This window comes from Garra rufa, chromosome 20 (genome assembly GCF_049309525.1).
Source record: "Garra rufa chromosome 20, GarRuf1.0, whole genome shotgun sequence".
In the NCBI taxonomy this organism is placed as follows: Eukaryota; Metazoa; Chordata; class Actinopteri; order Cypriniformes; family Cyprinidae; genus Garra; species Garra rufa.
The window spans coordinates 13,708,483-13,727,889 of NC_133380.1; the positions used below are offsets into that span (position 1 = coordinate 13,708,483).

At 34.6% G+C, this 19,407-nt stretch overlaps 1 protein-coding gene across 2 annotated transcripts; it reads right to left on the reverse strand.

Moving 5' to 3' along the window:
- Window positions 1-1,331: 1,331 nt before the first annotated feature.
- On the reverse strand, window positions 1,332-18,110 carry rpgrb (retinitis pigmentosa GTPase regulator b). 2 transcript variants are annotated; one of them, XM_073826160.1, is made up of 17 exons: window positions 18,044-18,110; window positions 17,378-17,503; window positions 17,184-17,276; window positions 14,675-14,737; window positions 13,050-13,208; window positions 12,812-12,961; window positions 12,204-12,362; window positions 11,961-12,116; window positions 10,643-10,767; window positions 10,335-10,526; window positions 10,038-10,170; window positions 9,491-9,588; window positions 9,080-9,139; window positions 4,154-4,378; window positions 3,972-4,017; window positions 2,156-2,253; window positions 1,332-2,030 (listed from the first exon to the last, which is right to left on the reverse strand). In XM_073826160.1, exons 1-17 carry the CDS (start codon window positions 18,072-18,074, stop codon window positions 1,839-1,841), a joined length of 2,106 nt encoding a protein of 701 aa, XP_073682261.1. In that variant the 5' UTR covers window positions 18,075-18,110; the 3' UTR covers window positions 1,332-1,838. The 2 variants fall into 2 exon arrangements, with proteins under 2 accessions (XP_073682261.1, XP_073682262.1); XM_073826161.1 differs by lacking the exons at window positions 1,332-2,030; window positions 2,156-2,253; window positions 3,972-4,017 and having other exon boundaries at window positions 4,378-8,823.
- Between the last annotated feature and the right edge of the window lie 1,297 nt (window positions 18,111-19,407).

The window sequence follows — 19,407 nt, forward strand, 5'->3', positions numbered from 1 at the left end:
GCCTGGTTTTAGCTGGTCATGGTCAGCAGGCTGGTTTTAGAGGGGTTTTGGCCACTTTTCCAGACTGGCCAGGCTGGGAGACCAGCTAAAACCAGCTACTTCCAGCTTAAACCAGCTAAGACCAGCAACTTTACCTCTCAATTGTGACTTTTTTTCTCAGAGTTTATACCATACACTTTTGAGAAAAAAAAAGTCAGATTTGCAAGTTTATATCTCACAATTCGGACTTTCTTGCAAATTGTGACTTTTTCTCTTCAGAATTGTGAGAAACTTGCTAGTTATAAAGTCCATATTGAAGGGGAAAAATATGATTTGCAAGTTATCCACAATTGTGTTATAACTTCAGAATTGTGAGATAAGAACTCGAATTTCTCAGAATTGCGACTTTACCTCGCAATTGTGACTTTTTTCCTCAGAATTGCGAGTTTATATCATACAGTTCTGAGAAAAATTGTAAGATTTGTGAGTTTAGCCTATATCTATATCTATAAAGTTTTGAAGGGACAAAAAGATTGATTTGTTCCCAGAATTGCGGTCATAATTGACATATAAGTCGTTGCAATTCTGAGGGAAAAAATTCAGAATATTGAGTTTATATCTTGCAATTGTGACTTTATTTCTCAGAATTGCAACTTTATCTCTCAATTGTGACTTTGTTTCTCAGAGTTTATACCTTACACTTCTGAGAAAAAGTCAGATTTGCAAGTTTATGTCTCACAATTCTGACTTTCTCACAAATAGGGACTTTTTCTCCTCAGAATTTTTAGAAACTTGCTAGGTATAAAGTCAATTTTGAAGGGGAAAAATGTGATTTATATCACACTTATATCACGCTTCTGAGAAAAAAGTAAGATTTGTGACTTTCTCAAAATTGCAACTTTACCTCGCAATTGTGACTTTATTTGTGAATTGCGAGTTTATACCACACATTTCTGAGAAAAAAAAGTCAGATTTGTAATATCTCACAATTCAGACTTTCTCACAAATGGTGACTTTTTCCCCTCAGAATTGAGAGATATGAACTTGCTAGTTATTAAATCCAGTTTTGAGGGCAAAAAAGACTGATTTGTTCCCAGTATTTTGAGTTTTTATCTCACAATTCTGACTTAACCCGGAGTTGTGCAATAAAATCAATTGTGAGATGACTTTCTGAGTAAATAAACATAATTGCAAAATAGTCACAATTCTGAGAAAAAAAGCCATAATTTTGTTTTTATATCTCGCATTTGTGATTTTTTTTTCCTCAGAACTCACACAATTCTGCAAAAAAAAAAAAAAAAAAAAAAAAACGGCTTCAAGATATCACACATTTTTAAAAATAGTTTACTTGTATCACTTCAAATGCCAAGGTAGTGAGATGATTCTTACAAGAATGCCATTGACAAAAATGATATTGCCCTTAAACAATACAAGATTTTTATAATATTTAAAGTGCGCAGGTGCTTTAAGTCTTTCTTCAAATTGAAATAAATAGGTATAAAAACACACATACATATATAATAGTATCTCTAGATATACGGCACACATTGGTAAATTTTCTCCCAAGTAATGACTTTGATAAAAAAAAGTTATACAAATCAGACAATGCAAACATTGGAAAAACATTATACAATGTAGTACCAAAACAAAACCATTATGGCTCACAGCTATCTTTATATAATCAATCTCCCAAGCTCAGTTTTTTGTTAAAGCTAGTTATTTTCTGTGGTCTGCTTTGCAGCACAAGGCACAGTACCATTAACACCATCAACATCAACAGGATGATGCTTTGTTAAACAGCCGATTCTGCTAAATCTGTTGTTTTTTTTAAGTCAGAAGATATTTTCAACCCAAAGGTGTCAAAGCAGATTGCAAGTGGCTGAACGTGATCGACTGGATGCTGTGGTATGGCCTCCTGTCTGTGTTTCACTGCTAGAGCTCTCTGGGTCTCGAGTCGCTGAGATTTGAGGAGGACCATCAGGTTCTGGTTTGCTTGATGTGGTCATCTCTGCCTGATTGCCTTTGGTGGAAGATCTCTTGAACAGAGAAAGCTGAAAAAGCCAGGTAGGAAAGGGGTACAACTTTAACATAAGCTGGTTTCTTTGATGGTAGGTAGGTTGTTATGTATGTTTGTGGTGTTTATTAAAAAGATTACAAGTTTTGAGTGGTTAAATACCCTGTTCCTGGAGCTAAAAAGAGTCTTTGGCTTGTCTTCTGTAACTCCATTAATCTCTGACTGTGTTTCTTCCTTTATAGGAGTAGCAGGATCAGAATCTTTAAGAGAAATATAGAAAAAGCTTAGAAGATACAATTAAGCCCGAAATTATTCATACTTCTGACAAACTCTGACTTAAAGTTACTTTTATTCAATCAGCAATTTTTTTTTGACCGGAAATAACACAGGCTTCTCCCAAAAGAAAATAAGACAATGTACAAGAGGCATCATTGTGGAAAAAAATATTTCTCAGATTTTATTTACATTTGAACAAAAAGTGAAAAAGTGGTATGTCCAAAATTATTCATACCCTTCTCAATAATCAATAGAAAAGCCTTTATTGGCTATTACAGCAATCAAATGCTTCCTATAATTGCTGACCAGCTTTTTGCATGTCTCCACTGGTATTTTTGCCCATTCATCTTTAGCGATGAGCTCCAACTCTTTCAGGTTGGAGGGTCTCCTTGCCATCACCCTGATCTTTAGCTCCCTCCACAGACTCTCAATTGGATTTGAGTCAGGACTCTGGCTGGGCCACTGCAAAACGTTAATGTTTTTTTGTCTTCTAACCATTTCTTCACCACTTTTGCTGTGTGTTTTGGGTTGTTGTCATGCTGAAACGTCAACTGGTGCCCAATGCTAAGTTTCTCTGCAGACTGCCTGATGTTGAGAATTTTGGTGCCGTTTACAGTGATTAGGTTCCCTGGTCCACCGACTGAAAAACACCCCCAAAACATTAGGTTCCCACCACCATGTTTGACAGCGGGGATGGTGTTCTTAGGGTTGAAGGCTTCTCCTTTTTTTTTATGCCAAATGAAGGCTACACCATTGTGGCCAAACAATTCAATTTTTGTTTCATCTGACCACAAAACAGAAGACCAGAAGTCGTCTTCTTCGTCCAGATGAGCATTTGCATAGGCCAAGCGGCTTTTGTGTGCCTTATCTGGAGAAGTGGTGACCTCCTTGGTCTGTGTCCGTGGAACCCAGCGATGTGCAGTGTCCGTTGGACTGTCTGCGGAAAGTCTTGTATTTTTTAATAATACTTTGCACTGTAGCCACTGGAACTTCAAAACATTTAGATATGGTCTTATAGCCCTTTCCTGAGTTGTGAGCAGCCACAATGTGCAGTCACAGGTCCTAAGTGAGCTCCTTTGTTTTAGCCATGTCTGTCCACAAACCAACAGCAGAGAGCTTCTGTTTTTCACCTGTTGATTTGATTAAAACAGCTGTTCCCAATGAATCAGGGTAATTAAGATGCTTTAGATCAGCTTGGACTATTTGGAATGGTATAGAACTTTGGATTTTCCCATAGACTGTGACAGTTTGCAAAGGGTATGAATAATTTTGGACATGCCACTTTTTCACTTTTTGTTCAAATGTAAATAAAAGCTGAGAAATATTTTTTTCCACAATGATGCCTCTTGCACATCGTCTTATTATCTGTTGGGAGAAGCCTGTGTCATTTCCGGTCAAAAAAACCCTGCTGGTTGAATAAAAGTAACTTTCAGAATTTGCCAGGGGTATGAATAATTTCGGGCTTGACTGTATATAATGCAATATAAAAAGGTTATTGTGTGTTTTTGTTTCATTTCTGACTTGTTAAAACTGTGAATTATAAACTAGCAATTCTAACTTTTTCTTAGAATGCAGAAAATATAGAGAATATATAGAGGGAATATATATACATTTCCATAGCAAAAATAAACATCCATATAATAGATGACCTCAAATATGGGAATAGAAAAATAAAAGACTGCTGAAAAGCAAAAACACAAACCTTTCTTTGGTCCATCAGGGAAAGATTCATTTATAATCTGCTTTTTCTGTAGGAGTAAGACATAACATCACACACACAAATCAAAGCAATACTACAGTTGTTTACTGACATGACGCTAAATCATTATGTTCGTACTAAATTAGTCTAAATGGTATGACTATGAATGAAGGGTTTCAGGGCACCTGTATGTCTGACTCTGTAATTCTTTGCTCCTGTTCCTCTGTCCTTTGTCTCTTCTCATCTAGAACATCTTCATTCTCCTCACACTTTTCAACCTCTTCTTCCTCTGGATGCTCTTCTTCATCTTCCTCATCCTCATCTTCTTCCTCATCATCATCGTCTTCATCTAAATATTCTTCCTCCTCATCTTCTCCCTCTACCTTTCCATTCATCTCATCTGTCCACAGCTGGAGAGATGGATGGTAGCCATGCAGAAAGTGATAAAAGACACAATCAGTGACTAAACAAGTGACTGTGAAATGAAAAAAAAAATGATTAAGGCACTAGAATAGCAGGAGAGGTTTCATGTAAGTTGAGTAGGCTTTGTAAAATCAAAACTAACTAGCAAACTACGTGTACAGCACACACAAGGAAGTAGGTACACGAACTAGGGATCTATTTAGGAGGAACAGCTCTACAGAGGCAATATAAAATGAGGGAAGCCTCACCTGTCCAATGAGGAATTTTCAGTACTCAGTGTAAGTTGGTGATATCTCATATGGCTTTCTTTATTTGCATATTAACAATTCAAATGAAAATTTGCTTTGTAAGTATATCATATTCTGTAATTCTCTGGCACTGAATGATTATTTACACTAAACAGTCACGTAGTATGTACAGTATTTTTCTTTATTTAATGTATACAGAACTTTGTCTTTATAAAGTCTATGGATAATCTGTGCTTTTGTTTAAAACAAAATAAAATAAAATAAAAATAAAACACATACAATACCAGTCAAAAGTTTTTGAACAGTAAGATTTTTATTGTTTTCTGAAGAAGTCTCTTCTCACCAAGCCTTCATTTATTTGATCCAAAGTACAGCAAAACAGTAAAAATGTGAAATATTTTTACTATTTAAAATAACTGTTTTCTATTTGAACATATCTGAATATTTAATTTATTCCTGTGATTAAAGCTACATTTACAGCATCATAACTCCAGTCTTCAGTGTCACATGATCCTTCAGAAATCATTCTAATATGCTGATTTGCTGTTCAAAAAACATTTATTATTATCAATATTTAAAAGAAATGAAAAAAAAAACCTTTTTTTCAGGTTTTTGTGATAAATAGAAACATCCAAAGATCAGCATTTATTTGAAAAAGCTTTTGTAACATTATACACTTAAAAAGCTTGGAGTCAGTATAATTTTTTTTGGGGGGGGGGGGACAAAGACATTTACAATGTTACAAAATATATCTATTTCAGATAAATGCTGTTCTTTTTGCTTTTGAGCAGCAAATCAGCATATTAGAAGGATTTCTGAAGGATCATGTGACTGGAGCAATGGTGCTAAAAATTCACCTTTGAAATCACAGAAATAAATTACATTGTAAAATATATTAAAATAGAAAACAGATATTTTAAAAAGTAAAACAAAATCAAAATGTTACTGTTTTTGCTCTACTTTGGATCAAATAAAACAAGGCTTGGTGAGCAGAAGAGACTTCTTTAAAACTTACTGTTAAAAAACTTTTGACTGGTAGTTTATGTATTCATTTGAAAACAGATGCAAATAGTTGAAATAAAAGTTTTATTGGCTATCATATGTAACAAAAAAAGTTCACAGAACAAGCACAAGTGCAAAATAAAAAAAACCCTAAATGCTACTTAATGACTAACTTTAGACTCAATTTGTCTGTTTTATTCCAGTTATTTTATTCCAGTCATAAAGATTATGAGCTGCCATTTTTTTTTACATTTTAACGTTTGACTTAAAGGCATCTTTAAATTTAAGAAATACAAAATTGGTACCTTATTTTGTATTTTTAAGAATTTAAAATTAGTGATAGGGTTGATTCAAGGTCACTGGCAAATCAAGCACATTTGTTAGTAACTGAACATGACTGTCCATTAGATAAATCCTAAGGCACATGATGAGGTCTTCACTACTGCCTAGGCATATAAAATAAAAAAAATAATATGCAAAATGAGAATTAATACATTTAGTGAGAATGCAATGAATGAAACTGCAAGAATATTAATAGTAAAAATTAAAAAAATTAAAATGAACATCACAAAAGCAAAAAACAAAACAAAAAAAAACAACAACATAAAAGCAAGTATGAAATGGCAAGCTCATAACACTCTGAGGTTGCTGAATTATTTTAGATTAAGGTACTGAGGTAGAACATCATCCCAAAACTGTTTAGACTCATGGGACTCCTCATCTGACTGATCGCTTTGCTCTTGTGCCCGTTTGGCTTTTGACGGCAGTTTTGATGTTTTCACACTTGACTTTGGTTTGGTGGATTCGGAGGCTTTTTCACCTTTTCTTTTGGTGTTTTCGTTTTCCTCCTCCTCTTCTTGCTCCTCTTCCTCCTCTTTGTCACCCCCCTCTTGCTCTTCTTGATTGTCTTCCTCTTCTCCCTCCTCATCCTCTGCTTCTTCAGACTCCTCCTCCTCTGCTTCCTCTTCCTCTGCTGCTTCCTCTTCATTTTCTTCCTCCTCAACACTTTCTTTGTCTCTACTCTCCTGTTCTTCTTCCTCTTCATTTTCATTCTTTTCTTCTTCCTCTTCTTCATCATTCTCACTCATTGCTTCATCTTCGTCACCTTCACCCTCCTCCTCATTCTCTTTATCTCCCTCACTCTCCTCTTTATCTTCCTCAGTCTCCTCATTCTCTTCTTCATCCTCATCACTTTCCTCATTTTCATCTTTATCTTCCTCAGTCTCCTCTTTACCTTGCTCATTCTCCTCATCTTCCTCACTTTGCTCTTCCTCTGCTTCACTTTCACTCTCCCTTTCATCTTCAGTCTCACTCTCCTGCTTTTCTGAATCTTCCTCCTCTTCTTCGCTTGTCTTTTCACCATCTTCATCCTCCTCTGCCTCACTGTCACCGTCCACTTCACTTTCTTCCTCATTCTCACTATCTTTCTCCTCTTCATCCTCTTCTTCTTCATCTGACTCTTCCTCTGATCTGTCAATTTTGTTCTCAGTTTTTTCCTCTGATTCTTCTTCACTCTCCTCCTCTTCTTCCTCTTCACTTGTGTTGCTTTCATTCTCATCTTCTCTACTCTCTTCCTCACTTTTTCTACTTATCTCACTTGTTTCTTCTTCTTCATCTTCTGTTTCAGGACTTTCCTCTTCCTCAGCCTTACTCTCTATGTTCTCAGTTGCCTCACTTTTACTTCTCTCCTCCTCTTCCTCACTTTCCTCATCTTCACTTGAAGCTTTGATTGTTGTATCATCATCATCAGCCTCAGAATCATCATCATCATTTGCTAGAGTCTTGCTCTTACTTTCTTCTTCTTGGTCATCCACTTCCTCACTTTCATCTTTTCCGTTTGCCAATCCCTCGCTTTCCTCTTCTCTGTCATCCACTTCCTCACTTTCATCTTTTCCGTTCTCCAATCCCTCACTTTCCTCTTCTTCCTCCTCATCTGATTCCTTTACTCCTTCCTCCTCACTTTTTCTATATGTTCCCACCTCAGAATGAACCTCGGTTTTGGACCCAGTGCTGGTTCCTTCCAAGTCCCCATCTGAAGTTTCTGGTTCTGCCTTAACATTGATGGTGACAGCTGTCCTCCTGGCCTCTCTTGTCTCCTCTTGTCCTGAAACCTCAAAAGACTCACTCAGAGATGAAATATCAGATAAAGTTCTCTGTTTTGAAAGAGGTTTTGGCCTCTTTTGGGGTGTGGACTGGGAAAGGAACTGACTGACTGCTGTTTCTCCAAGAAAACGTGCAGGACTTCCCATTCCCACATCTCGGAGAAAAGATGTCACCTTAGTGAGAGGTTTTTCCTTTGATTGCTCAGATTCTGACGCTGAGGAAGCTTCCGAGACAATGGTAGGTCGGTTTTTTGTGTCGTCTACTAGCAATTGGCTTTGTTCTGCTTTCAATTTCTTAGTCTTCTTTGTAGATATTTCTCCTTGTGAGGTAGTGAAGACCTCTTGTGCTGTCTTTTTACTTTTTGAGTCTTTTTGTGAATCTGACTTTTTGCTCTGTGGTTCAAAACTTTTGTTTTCTATCTTAACAGCGTTCAATTCACCTTTAATTTTCTGAGCTTTGTGTAAAATCTCTTTTGAGGTCTTCTTACCTGTTGGGTCTTGGTCCTTATGTGTGGTCTGTTCAAGACACTGTTCAACAACAATTATGGGTTTAGTTTTTACTTCTTTTTCTTTCCCCACAATCTTTTGAGACTGGCTACTGACCTCCAATAGACGATCTTTGGGTTTTGTTTTACCTTCTTGGTTTGGTTTTGTACTTCCTTTCGACTTATGAGCAACCTTCTCGCTTTCAGCCTCTACTTCTGAATTTTTCTCCTCAAGCATCTGTGTTTTACTCCCAGTGTCATTTCTTGTGACTCTATCCCTTGACTTCATCAGCTGTTTGTGTTTGAGCTGGAAGGATTTGGATCCAGCTCTGCTTATGTCCATCCCCGTTCTGGTGTTTCTGTCCTCCAAAGCAAGAAGTACATTTTCCTTACCCTGACCATGTCTCTTAGGGCTCTTGTGGGGGGTCCCTGACCCAGATCTGTCCCCAACTACTGAGCTACCACTTGAGCTTCTAAGTAACTCAGTCGGAAGAGCTTTGCGAGCTAAAAGCTCTGCCCTCTTACTATGAAGGGCAGGGTCATCTCTTGACTTCCCCTTCTCCTTACCGTGCTCTTTCACAACCTTAACTTTCTTCTATCCCAGGAAGCAGAGGATAAAAAGAGGGAAAGAGTTAGAGAAACGAATGAACATGCAGAGCAGGCTGAACGAGAGCAGAATGAGCTTTAAAGCTGGAAAGCAAATCAGAAGAATGAGTCAATGAAGAGAAAAGAGAGAAAACAAAAGCAGATGTCTAAAAGAATGTAGCCCTTTGAAAAAGTATTTTTTTGCTCCTCGACCTCTGTTTGACCATCTAAACTACATATTTCTTGAACAGCAACCCTGCTCTTACCTTCTCCATAGGAGACAATGTGAGTGATTTATCACTAGGGTCCATCTTCATTATGTGAGTCTGAAATCAAAGAAACTTTTGCATTAGACTTGGAAGCTTTGTGTCTTTTATATCAACTTATATTTTTCATCAAATTGCAACCTAAAACCACTAAATGAAACCTGTATTTAATATTGTAATTTAATGTTTAAAGATTATACAGTTTTTTCCCCATGACCCTGTCAGAACGTACCTCCAGTTGTGAAGACTGTTACTGTACCATACTTTGTTACCTTACGTTTAAACTGGCAGCAATTTCTCATTAATAAATGACAATCAACCAAATCACTACATGTCTAATTCTATGTATTTTCTATAAATATTATAAAAGCATGCATGCCTTTTTAATAAGAGATGGTGTGCTTCTCCTACCAGATTTAATAAGTCAGTGGTTTCTCCGAGGTCTTTTACACTCTCGCTATCCTCCACACTGCTTCTTTCATCAAGAGACTTTTCTCTCTTTCCAGGAACTTATTGAGAGAGAAGACATAAAAATCTGAGCAAGATTCAATAATATACACTGCCATTTAAAAGTTTAGGGTCAGTAGGATTTTTAAAAATGTTTTTAAGTCTCTAATACTCACCAAGGTTGCATTTATTTCATTTAAATTATAGTAAAAACAGTAACATTGTGAAATATTATTACAATTTTAAATAGCATTTTTAAAATGTAGTGTATTTCTGAATTTCTAGCAGTAGGCTTATCCATTTTAATAGGGTGATGTGGTGCTCAAGAAACAGTTTTTATTATTAACAAAGTCAATGAAGAGAAAAATCAGAAAAAAAAAAATCATACTGACTCCAAACGTATAAATCAATATAAAGTTGAATAATTTGAATAAATAACTTGTTTTCCTGTTATCTAAAATCACAGATATGCCTTTTAATACTGTACAAAAAATAAAATAAAGGCAGTTACTTTTAAGGCTGTTGTGAGGGATCTTTCCTGGTTGTTTACTATGGGAGTTATGGCTGGGAACTGCACTCAGCTGATTTCCGCCCAAGGGGGGAAGTGTTCGAAACATCTGTCCAAACTGATCTGGTGAACGCTCCTGTAGAGGAAAAGCACTTCACTTTTAATTCCATATTTAGCTCATTAATATCAATGTTTAGGTAATAAGGTTTAGGTAATTAAACATTACCGTAAAGTCTTATTATTCATCTTGAAATACACTGCCACTAGTCCAATTGATAAGTGGTTGCACTAACTACCCACCCGTTCTCTGCGTCTGACCCGAGCAGAGAGACTTCTGTTCAGGGTGGCCTGACTGTTTGTGTCCCCCAGTAATTCAGTATAGGACTTCTCTAAGTAGTCTTCTGTGACATCATCCTCCTCTAAGATCAAATCCTCTGAACCTTTGGGTCTGGGCTTTGCCAACACAAGCATGTGACACCCACCACAAGTAACCTGAAAAACACACAGACCGTTTACAAATGCCATAAAATATTGTTACTCCAGTCTTCAGTGTAACATGATCCTTCAGAAATAATTCTAATATGCTGATTAGGTAGATAGATACGTACAGAATGTACATGATAGTCTAGGAATCTTGGACACAAGGTTGGTTTGAACTGGTTGGTGAAGTTCTCTTCTCCAAGCCCCAGCTTTCCATGTCGACCATCACCAAAGGTGTACATAAGGCCACAGTCTGAAACCAGAAAGTCAGATACAGTTGAAGTCAAAAGTGTACATACACCTTGCAGAATCTGCAAAAGTTCACAAGAGAAAATAATAGTTGAATTTATAAAAACAACCATGTTCAAAAGTTTACATTCACATTACATTTTTTAGTAATAGTTGTTCATTAGTCCTGAACAGTTAAACTTCCCACTGTTCTTTAGAAAAATCTTTTCAGGTCCCACAGATTCTTTGGTTTTTCAGCATTTTTGTGTATTTGAACCCTTTCCAACAATGACTATGATTTTGAGATCTATCTTTTCACACTGATGATAACTGAGGGACTCATATTCAACTATTACAGGAGGTTAAATGCTCACTGTTGCTTCAGAATGAAATACGATCCATTAAAAGCCGGGGGTGTAAACTTTTGAATGGAATGAGGATGTGTACATTTTTCTTACTTTGCCTAAATATCATAATTTTGCATTTAGTACAGCCCTTCAGAAGCTACAAAAGATAAAATAAGTTAAATTTACCCCGATCTTCAAATTCAAAAGTTTTTACCCGCGGCTCTTAATGCATCGTTTTTTTCCTTATAAAGCATCAGTGAGCATTTGAACCTTCTGTAATAGTTGTATATGAGTCCCTCAGTTGTCCTCAGTGTAAAAAGATGGATCTCAAAATCATACAGTCATTGTTGGAAAGGGTTCAAATACACAAAAAATGCTGAAAAACCAAAGAATTTGTGGGACCAGAAGAATTTTTCTGAAGAACAGCAGGCAGTTTAACTGTTCAGGACAAACAAGGGACTCATGAACAACTATCACTAAACAAAAAAAAAAAAAAAATCTGTAGATCATTCAGTTAACAACACCGTATTAAGAATCAAGTGTATGTAAACTTTTGCACAGGGTCATTTTTATCCATTCAACTATTATTTTCTCTTGTGGACTATATGTAAACATTTTATATGTGAAATATCTTATTCAGGTCAGTACTAAATAAAAAAAACATACATTTCTATGATCTCACTTATTTTGGTCAAATAATTAACATTTTGCAGATTCTGCAAGGTGTGTGTAAACTTTTGACTTCAACTTTATTATATATATATAAAAAAAAAAACAGAACTGATATATATTTTAGAGGCAATTATATAAAATCAAATGTATTACAGTACATAAAACAATGTAGTCAGGTGGTTTTCTGTGCATGTTTTACCAGTAATCAGTGCTGTATGGTTCTCTCCACACTCCACATGTTTAACTCTGCCCCTTCTGAAATGCTCGACCACTCTGGGTGAACGTGACTCAAATATGAAAGTGCCGTGTCCGAGCTGTCCAAACTGACCCAGGCCGAACGAATACACCTCGTGCTCTGCAGTACCAGAAATACATAACATTCAAACCTCTTAAAGAAGACAGACAGATAAACAATATGACAAAGCAAAAGATGTTCACCTACCCGTAAGCGCCACTGTGTGCCCTCCTCCACAGGATACCTGTACCACCTCATCAGAGATGCCGATCACCTGTTGAGGCACTTTATGATTGGCCAGCTTCTCTGTGGACAAGCCTAGCTTCCCACTGTCCTTTTCTCCAAATGTGAACAAGGCCCCATCCACTGCAACAAACAAAACAAGCATCACCTAGCAACAAGCCAGCCTTCACAGAAGGTCAAATAATAAACATTTCATGAATTCAACGCTACCATACTGTGCTCTATAGATCATGAAAAGGAAGTAGGAAGGTCATCATGAATAGTCAAAAAGAGATTTATGGAGGCATTACAATGGAACACAGTTAAATACAGTTCTTGAATCATTCTACAATATTAATAAATATATCAAATATTACTAATTAAAATAATAACTTAATATTACATCCTTAAAATTCAATTCTGATTCACAATCTTGCAATTTCGTTTCGATTTAATGCAATATTTTAGATGTATATATCACGTACAGTACATTTCTCAAGGAAAATAAATCTCTCAATGCTGTATAATATACATAAGAGACAGTTGGTACTGCATTAGCATAATATTGAAAGTTACAATTATGGTATACATACCAGTAACAAAGGCAGAATGATAATATCCACAGGATACCCAGGACACTCGTTTCCCCACAGAAACCTCCCGAGGAGTCAGTGCATTACTCTCCTTCCCCAATCCAATCTGTCCCTCTGAGTTATCACCCCACATATAGAGCCTGCCATCCTCTGAGATGACACAGGAATATTACTGTTAAAATTTGAATGTTATATGTATATATCAATAGACATTGTTGCAGATAAAGCAAACTCTTACGTGTCAGGGCAGCGGAGGTATTGGAACCAGCAGCGAGCATTTTGACTGGTCCATGTTTGCTGAAGAAGTCCACTAGGTGGAAGGAAGTTCTGTCATCACAGTCACCGAGGCCGAGCTGTCCTTCGTTATTCCCTCCAGAGGCATACAGGTTACCACGGGCTGCTCGGTGAAGAAAACAACTATTTTAGTTGAGGATGATGCTGCAAGTAGTTAACTACTTATGATGCTGTTAAGTGGTTGACGGTAAAACATTCATAATGTTACAAAAGATTTCTGTTGAAAATAAATCCTGTTGTTTTGAACTTTTTTATTCATCAAATAATTCTCTAAAAAGTATAAATGTACAAACATTGATAATAATAATGCATTTTTTAAAGATCATTTGACAATAAAGTAAAGGAGTAATGGCTACTGAAAATTCAACATGCCATCAAATGAATAGAATTACTTTTTAGAATTAGAAAGATTTTTTTAATGTAAAAAAAAAAAAAGTATTTTCTGCTCACCAAGCCTGCATTTATTTGATCAAAAGTACAGCAAAAATGGTAAAAAATTTGAAATATTTTTAAATATTTAAAATAGCTGTTTTCTATTTGAATATATTTTAAAATGTAAATTATTCCTGTGATTTTCCTGTGAAAGCTGAATTTTTAGCATCATTACTCCAGTCACATGATCCTTCAGAAATCATTTTAAAATTCTGATTTGCTGCTCAAAAAAAGAGAAAAATTTCATATTATTATTATTATTATTATTATTATTATGTTGAACATAGTTGAGTTTTTTCAGGTTTCTTTGATGAATAGAAAGTTCAAAAGAACAGCATTTATCTGAAATAGAAATCTTTTGTAACATTATAAATGTCTTTATCAAATGTCAATTTAAAGCATCCTTGCTGAATAAAAAAATCTGCTTTGATCACAGGAATAAATTCTATTTTAAAATATATTAAAATAGAAAACAGTTATTTTAAATAGTAAAAATGTTTCAAAATTTTACTGGTTTTGCTGAACTTTGGATCAAATAAATGCAGGCTTGAAGAGAACTTAAATCATTTAATCATTAAAAATCTTACTGTTCAAAAACTTGGACTGGTAGCGTATATCACGAAAAACAAGAAAACAGTTTGTTTGTATTGTAAAAAAATATATATCATAATATTAATTTTCAAATTTAAAACAATTCCTTAAAATAAAAAAGTCCAAACTTTTAAATGGTAGTATACATTTAAAACTATTGATTTATTTGAAAATGCTGAGATATCATCAAGCAAACAGTAAGCTCAGATATTTAAAAAATTAATTTATTTTCTTTTCAAAGGTAATGTGTGCAATTTTTTTCAATGTTAAAAACATTTTCTTAAAACCCTCTTGTAAATTCTCAGAGAGTTCCCCTGTGGCCCTTTCGAAACACTGCTCTGTTTATTTCAGTGGTTCGCCTTGGTTTGGTGTGTCAACTTCTGGCTCGACTAATAGACTAAGTAAATAAATAAGAATATGTAAATAATTAAGACGAAAGAGAAGGTAGAAGTAATAAATTACTTTAGAAAACACATTACACCTATTAAAAATAGGGCTGATGTACTAGCATAAAGCAACTATTCTGTCATGTTTGCATGAACTTACATGTATAAACAAGTGTGTGAGTTCTTCCACAGGCTGCAAGCTTCACCCTCTCTGATTTTAGGGCTTTAAGAAAACAAATAAAGTCACAGCAAGTCAAAAACATGTTGAATACAATTTAGTCTTGCTAAACACATTTATGGAGCATTATACAGAATTGGTGCAAACTGCTGTCCCTCAATTAAAAAACACATTTAAAAAGTATTCAAGTATTCAATGTGTACTAAGATCCTTCTATTATCTATTGAAACCCACAATAATATGTAAAAATTATTAACTTTATTAATCATCAATTATTGGGAACTTTAATTGGGAGGTGGCTGTCCCGAACACAAATGATATTAAAATCATTTTTGAATTTTTTCCATTGCGGTTTTAAAAGTATCTTTTTGATTCTTTAAAAAAAAAGAATATATATTTATTTTATATTTTCTTTGTAAATTATAAAACTTTTTCCGCATTTTTCCCGCATTTTCACGTCACTACCAAAACAGTGTATGTTTTAGTCCACTGGCTGAGACTGATTTCAACTACACCCCTACATTTATAATCAGGAAATATTTATGTGTCACTCTCTCTCATAGCTACATGGTGAGTAGATAGGTCCCATCATTTTGAGGTAAATGTGTTCAAAAGTATTAAAAAAACAGTGTATATTTAAGGAACATCACTACTGTACACCTTGTTTCTGCAGTTAAACACACTTTTTTGGGAGTCATTCCATAACATTTAGTTCAAAAGTATTTAAAATTGTCACCAATGAAACATTTGGTGGAGTTTCTGTAGTGACATAATTGATTTTTCGAGCGTTATTCCATAAATTTGTCACTACCAAAACAGTCACGAACAAAACATGCCATCATTTTTCGGGTAGTGACAAAAGGGAACACATAATACTCATATTTGGGGGAAATAAACAATTTTAGTACAGTTATGCAAATTTTTTGTTTTTACTTTTAGTGTTTTGGTATGCAAATAAAAATTCTGTAATGTGAAGCATTACTGTCACTACCGAAAATGTGCAGTCACTACCAAAACATGGGAAGTTTTGTCAAAAATAAAGTATACTGAATTATCATAAAATGCTATGATGGTTTTTGGTTCAATGTATATTTAAACTAATTAAGCCTTAACTTTGAAACCAGTATGATCAACTTTTTGCCTTTTACATAGGAAAATTGAATTCAAAATACATCAAATCTTATAAATCACACTAAATGTGATTAAAACTGGCAAAAAATGTAATTGATATTGATTAACCTCTGAAAAAAATATAGCAAAAATATACAGTATATTTACAATGCAGATGTAAACAAAACCTTAACATGTCAATATAACCCTTCTAATTAAATTATATTAAATTACTGAAAATACAATATTACCTGAAAATACAATATGAGAATTAAAGGAGCAGTTCACTTTCAGAACAAAAATTTACGGATAATGTACTCACCCCCTTGTCATCCAAGATATTCATGTCTTTCTGTCTTCAGTCATAAAGAAATTAGTTTTTTTGAGGAAAACATTTCAGGATTTCTCTTCATATAATGGACTTCTATGGTGCCCCCGAGTTTGAACTTCCAAAATGCAGTTTAAATGCAGCTTCAAAGGGCTCTAAACGATCCTAGCCGAGGAAGAAGGGTCTTATCTAGCAAAACAATTGGTTATTTTCTAAAAACATATACAATTTATATACTTTTTAATCTCTACACAGAGTACACACAGAGCATCTGCGGATAAAAAGTATATAAATTGTAATTTTTTTTTAGAAAATAACCAATCATTTCGCTAGATAAGACCCTTCTTTCCTCGGCTGTGATCATTTAGAGCCATTTGAAGCTGCATTTTTGAAGTTCAAACTCGGGGGCACCATAGAAGTCCATTATATGGAGAGAAAACCTGAATGTTTTCCTCAAAAAACATAATTTCCTTAAGACTGAAAAAAGAAAGACATGAACATCTTGGATGACAAGGGGGTGAGTATATTATCTGTACATTTTTGTTCTGAAAGTGAACTACTCCTTTAACTGGACAATTACTAGAATGTGTACCTTGGATTTTATCCAATTTGCACACATACAATTTTTTTGGAAAAAGACCCCAAGACGTTTCCTACTCTGACTTTGGACTAATTCTGTAGAATGGCCTTAATATACCACCTGGAATTTTTTATTTTATCAAGTTAATTTGTTAAAATGTTGAAAAACTGCACTCCTCTCTGCACTCCAGATTAATGCAGATTATGGACCACTCCAGATTGGGATTAAGACAATCTACGGCTTTGTTTTAAAAATATCTCCTTTTCTGACAGCTACTTACCAACATGTAATTTCTTATGAATAATTCAAAATCACTCATCATTATTACTTGACAAATAGCAAACCCAAACAGCTAAATGTGAGTGACAGCTCTGGAAATGTATTTGTGTAAGTGATTGATCAGCTGTTGATGGCAGAAAACACTCAGTCATGCTCTCTCTTTGACTGACAGTCTGTCAGGCATAGAGTCGTACCTTTCACACAAGTGGGTTTATTCACAGTGGTTTTTGTTCCGAGGCCCAGCTGTCCCCAGTTATTGCTGCCAAACATAAACAGCTTCCCATTTTCTAAACACAATAGAAACAGACAGGATAAATACACAAAATGAACAAATAAGACTGCATTTATTAATATCCAACACTAAAATGAATAATACAATAAATCATACCTGTCACAAGTGCTGTGTGCTCATCTCCACAGGAAATGCTCAAAGGTACGTCATTTTTTAACCAGAATTTACTAGGGGCATTGTCTGCGAATTTACTCTTTCCAAAAGTGAAGACGGCTCCGGATTCTAAATAAAAAAATTGCAATAGAAAACACAGAGAGGAAGGTTTAATGAGTAGGCTACAGTATTACACTATGTAAACAAATAAACAATAGCAACGACTTTAAGTTGAAGTTTCTGGTTATTTCTATATACACACATTCAGATGGTTACAATTAATTGTTTACTTTACATAAATATTATAGAACAGAGAGAGAGAGAAAAAGAAAGAGCGAGAGAGAGGCGTGACCACATGGCATGGTTGCCTTGGCGACAGGTAGCCACAGGCGTCAATGAAAGAGCGGGACAGAGTGTTCAATGAATAAAATATAAAACACAAGTAGCAATTTACACTCATTAAACCTACATATAGTATTAGCAGGGCATAAAACCAGTTAAGACATGTTTACATCAGTATAATCTATCATTCGCTTCCACTATGTAGCACCGTTATATAGCTTGTAGGCTAAACATAAACAGCCAATAGAGTTAAAGAAACACACGTGTCGCAATTGAAAATAACAAAACAGTTTACACCGAACTCTAATGCACCACATAATATTTTACCAGGGATCTCATCTTCTGTCTCTCCAGCCATCTCCCCCGACTAATCAGCTTATTTACGCTGCTCTAGGAAGTGTGACCAAGAAGTTTCTGTGACAGACACCTTCCGCTCTCCATGTTCTTCCGTGTTGAGGTGTCACGTGTTACTCATCAAATTTTCTAACTGGTTATTTGAATTTGCCGAACTTTAGACGGTATTTATTTGATTCTAGTTCGAGTTTATTAGTATATCTATCTATCTACTGTAAATATTGTATGTATGTCTGATAAACAGCTATATTGTCTTAAAATTACTTAAACAATCTATCTATCTATCTATCTATCTATCTATCTATCTATCTATCTATCTATCTATCTATCTATCTATCTATCTATCTATCTATCTATCTATTGTAAATGTTAATAATATATAAATATATATTTAAAACTTTAAAATTTTAAAAACTTTTAAATTTTAAAATTTTTAAATATATATTTTTAACAATTGATTTTCTTTCATATCTATCTATCTACTGTAAATGTATGTGTTTACGTGTAATAAAGTTATAGGATAAAATCATTATTTTGTTATATTGTCTTAAAATTACTTTTTAAAATATATACTTTCAACAATGTAATTTTTTTCTGTCTATTTATCTGTCTATATGTCTATTCATCTGTCTATCTATCTATCTATCTATCTATCTATCTATCTATCTATCTATCTATCTATCTGTGGTAAATGTTGTATTGTATGTGTTTACGTATAATAAACAGTTGGATATAATCGTTATTTGATATATTGTCTCAAACAGGGCTGCCAACTTTTGACTTCAGCTTGGAGTGAGAATTCCCACAGCCGTCCCTGTAGGGGGGTCCGGGGGCATGCTCCCCCGTAAGAAAATTTTGTACATTTTACAGTTAAATTCATCTATCTGGTGCACTTTGAGAGTTCACAATTAAGAGCTCCAATACAGTTTCAGTGTGCAAACTAAACAAAGAAAAAAGCTGGTCAATTGACTTGAATTGAGGTTTAAAGGGGACTCAATCCTCTTTTTAGTGTGATATGGTGTCTCAGTCTAAATTACTCTCACACTGGTATATTTAGAAACCAAACAATTTAGAATTAAAAAAGAATTAGAAAGAACAACAATAATAATAATTTTATATTAACAACAGTAATATTGAAAACAATTCTGTAAAGTAAATAAAAACAAGTATTTCACCGGTATGTTATTTTACCTTTTTCTACAGTTTTCTACATGTTTTGGTGATTTGAGAAAATTTACCAGCCATAAATATTTTTCCTGGCCATGAAACTGTTTTTGCAGAGGCTGCTACTACAACTAAACATTTTTAATAATAATAATAATAATAAAAAAAATACA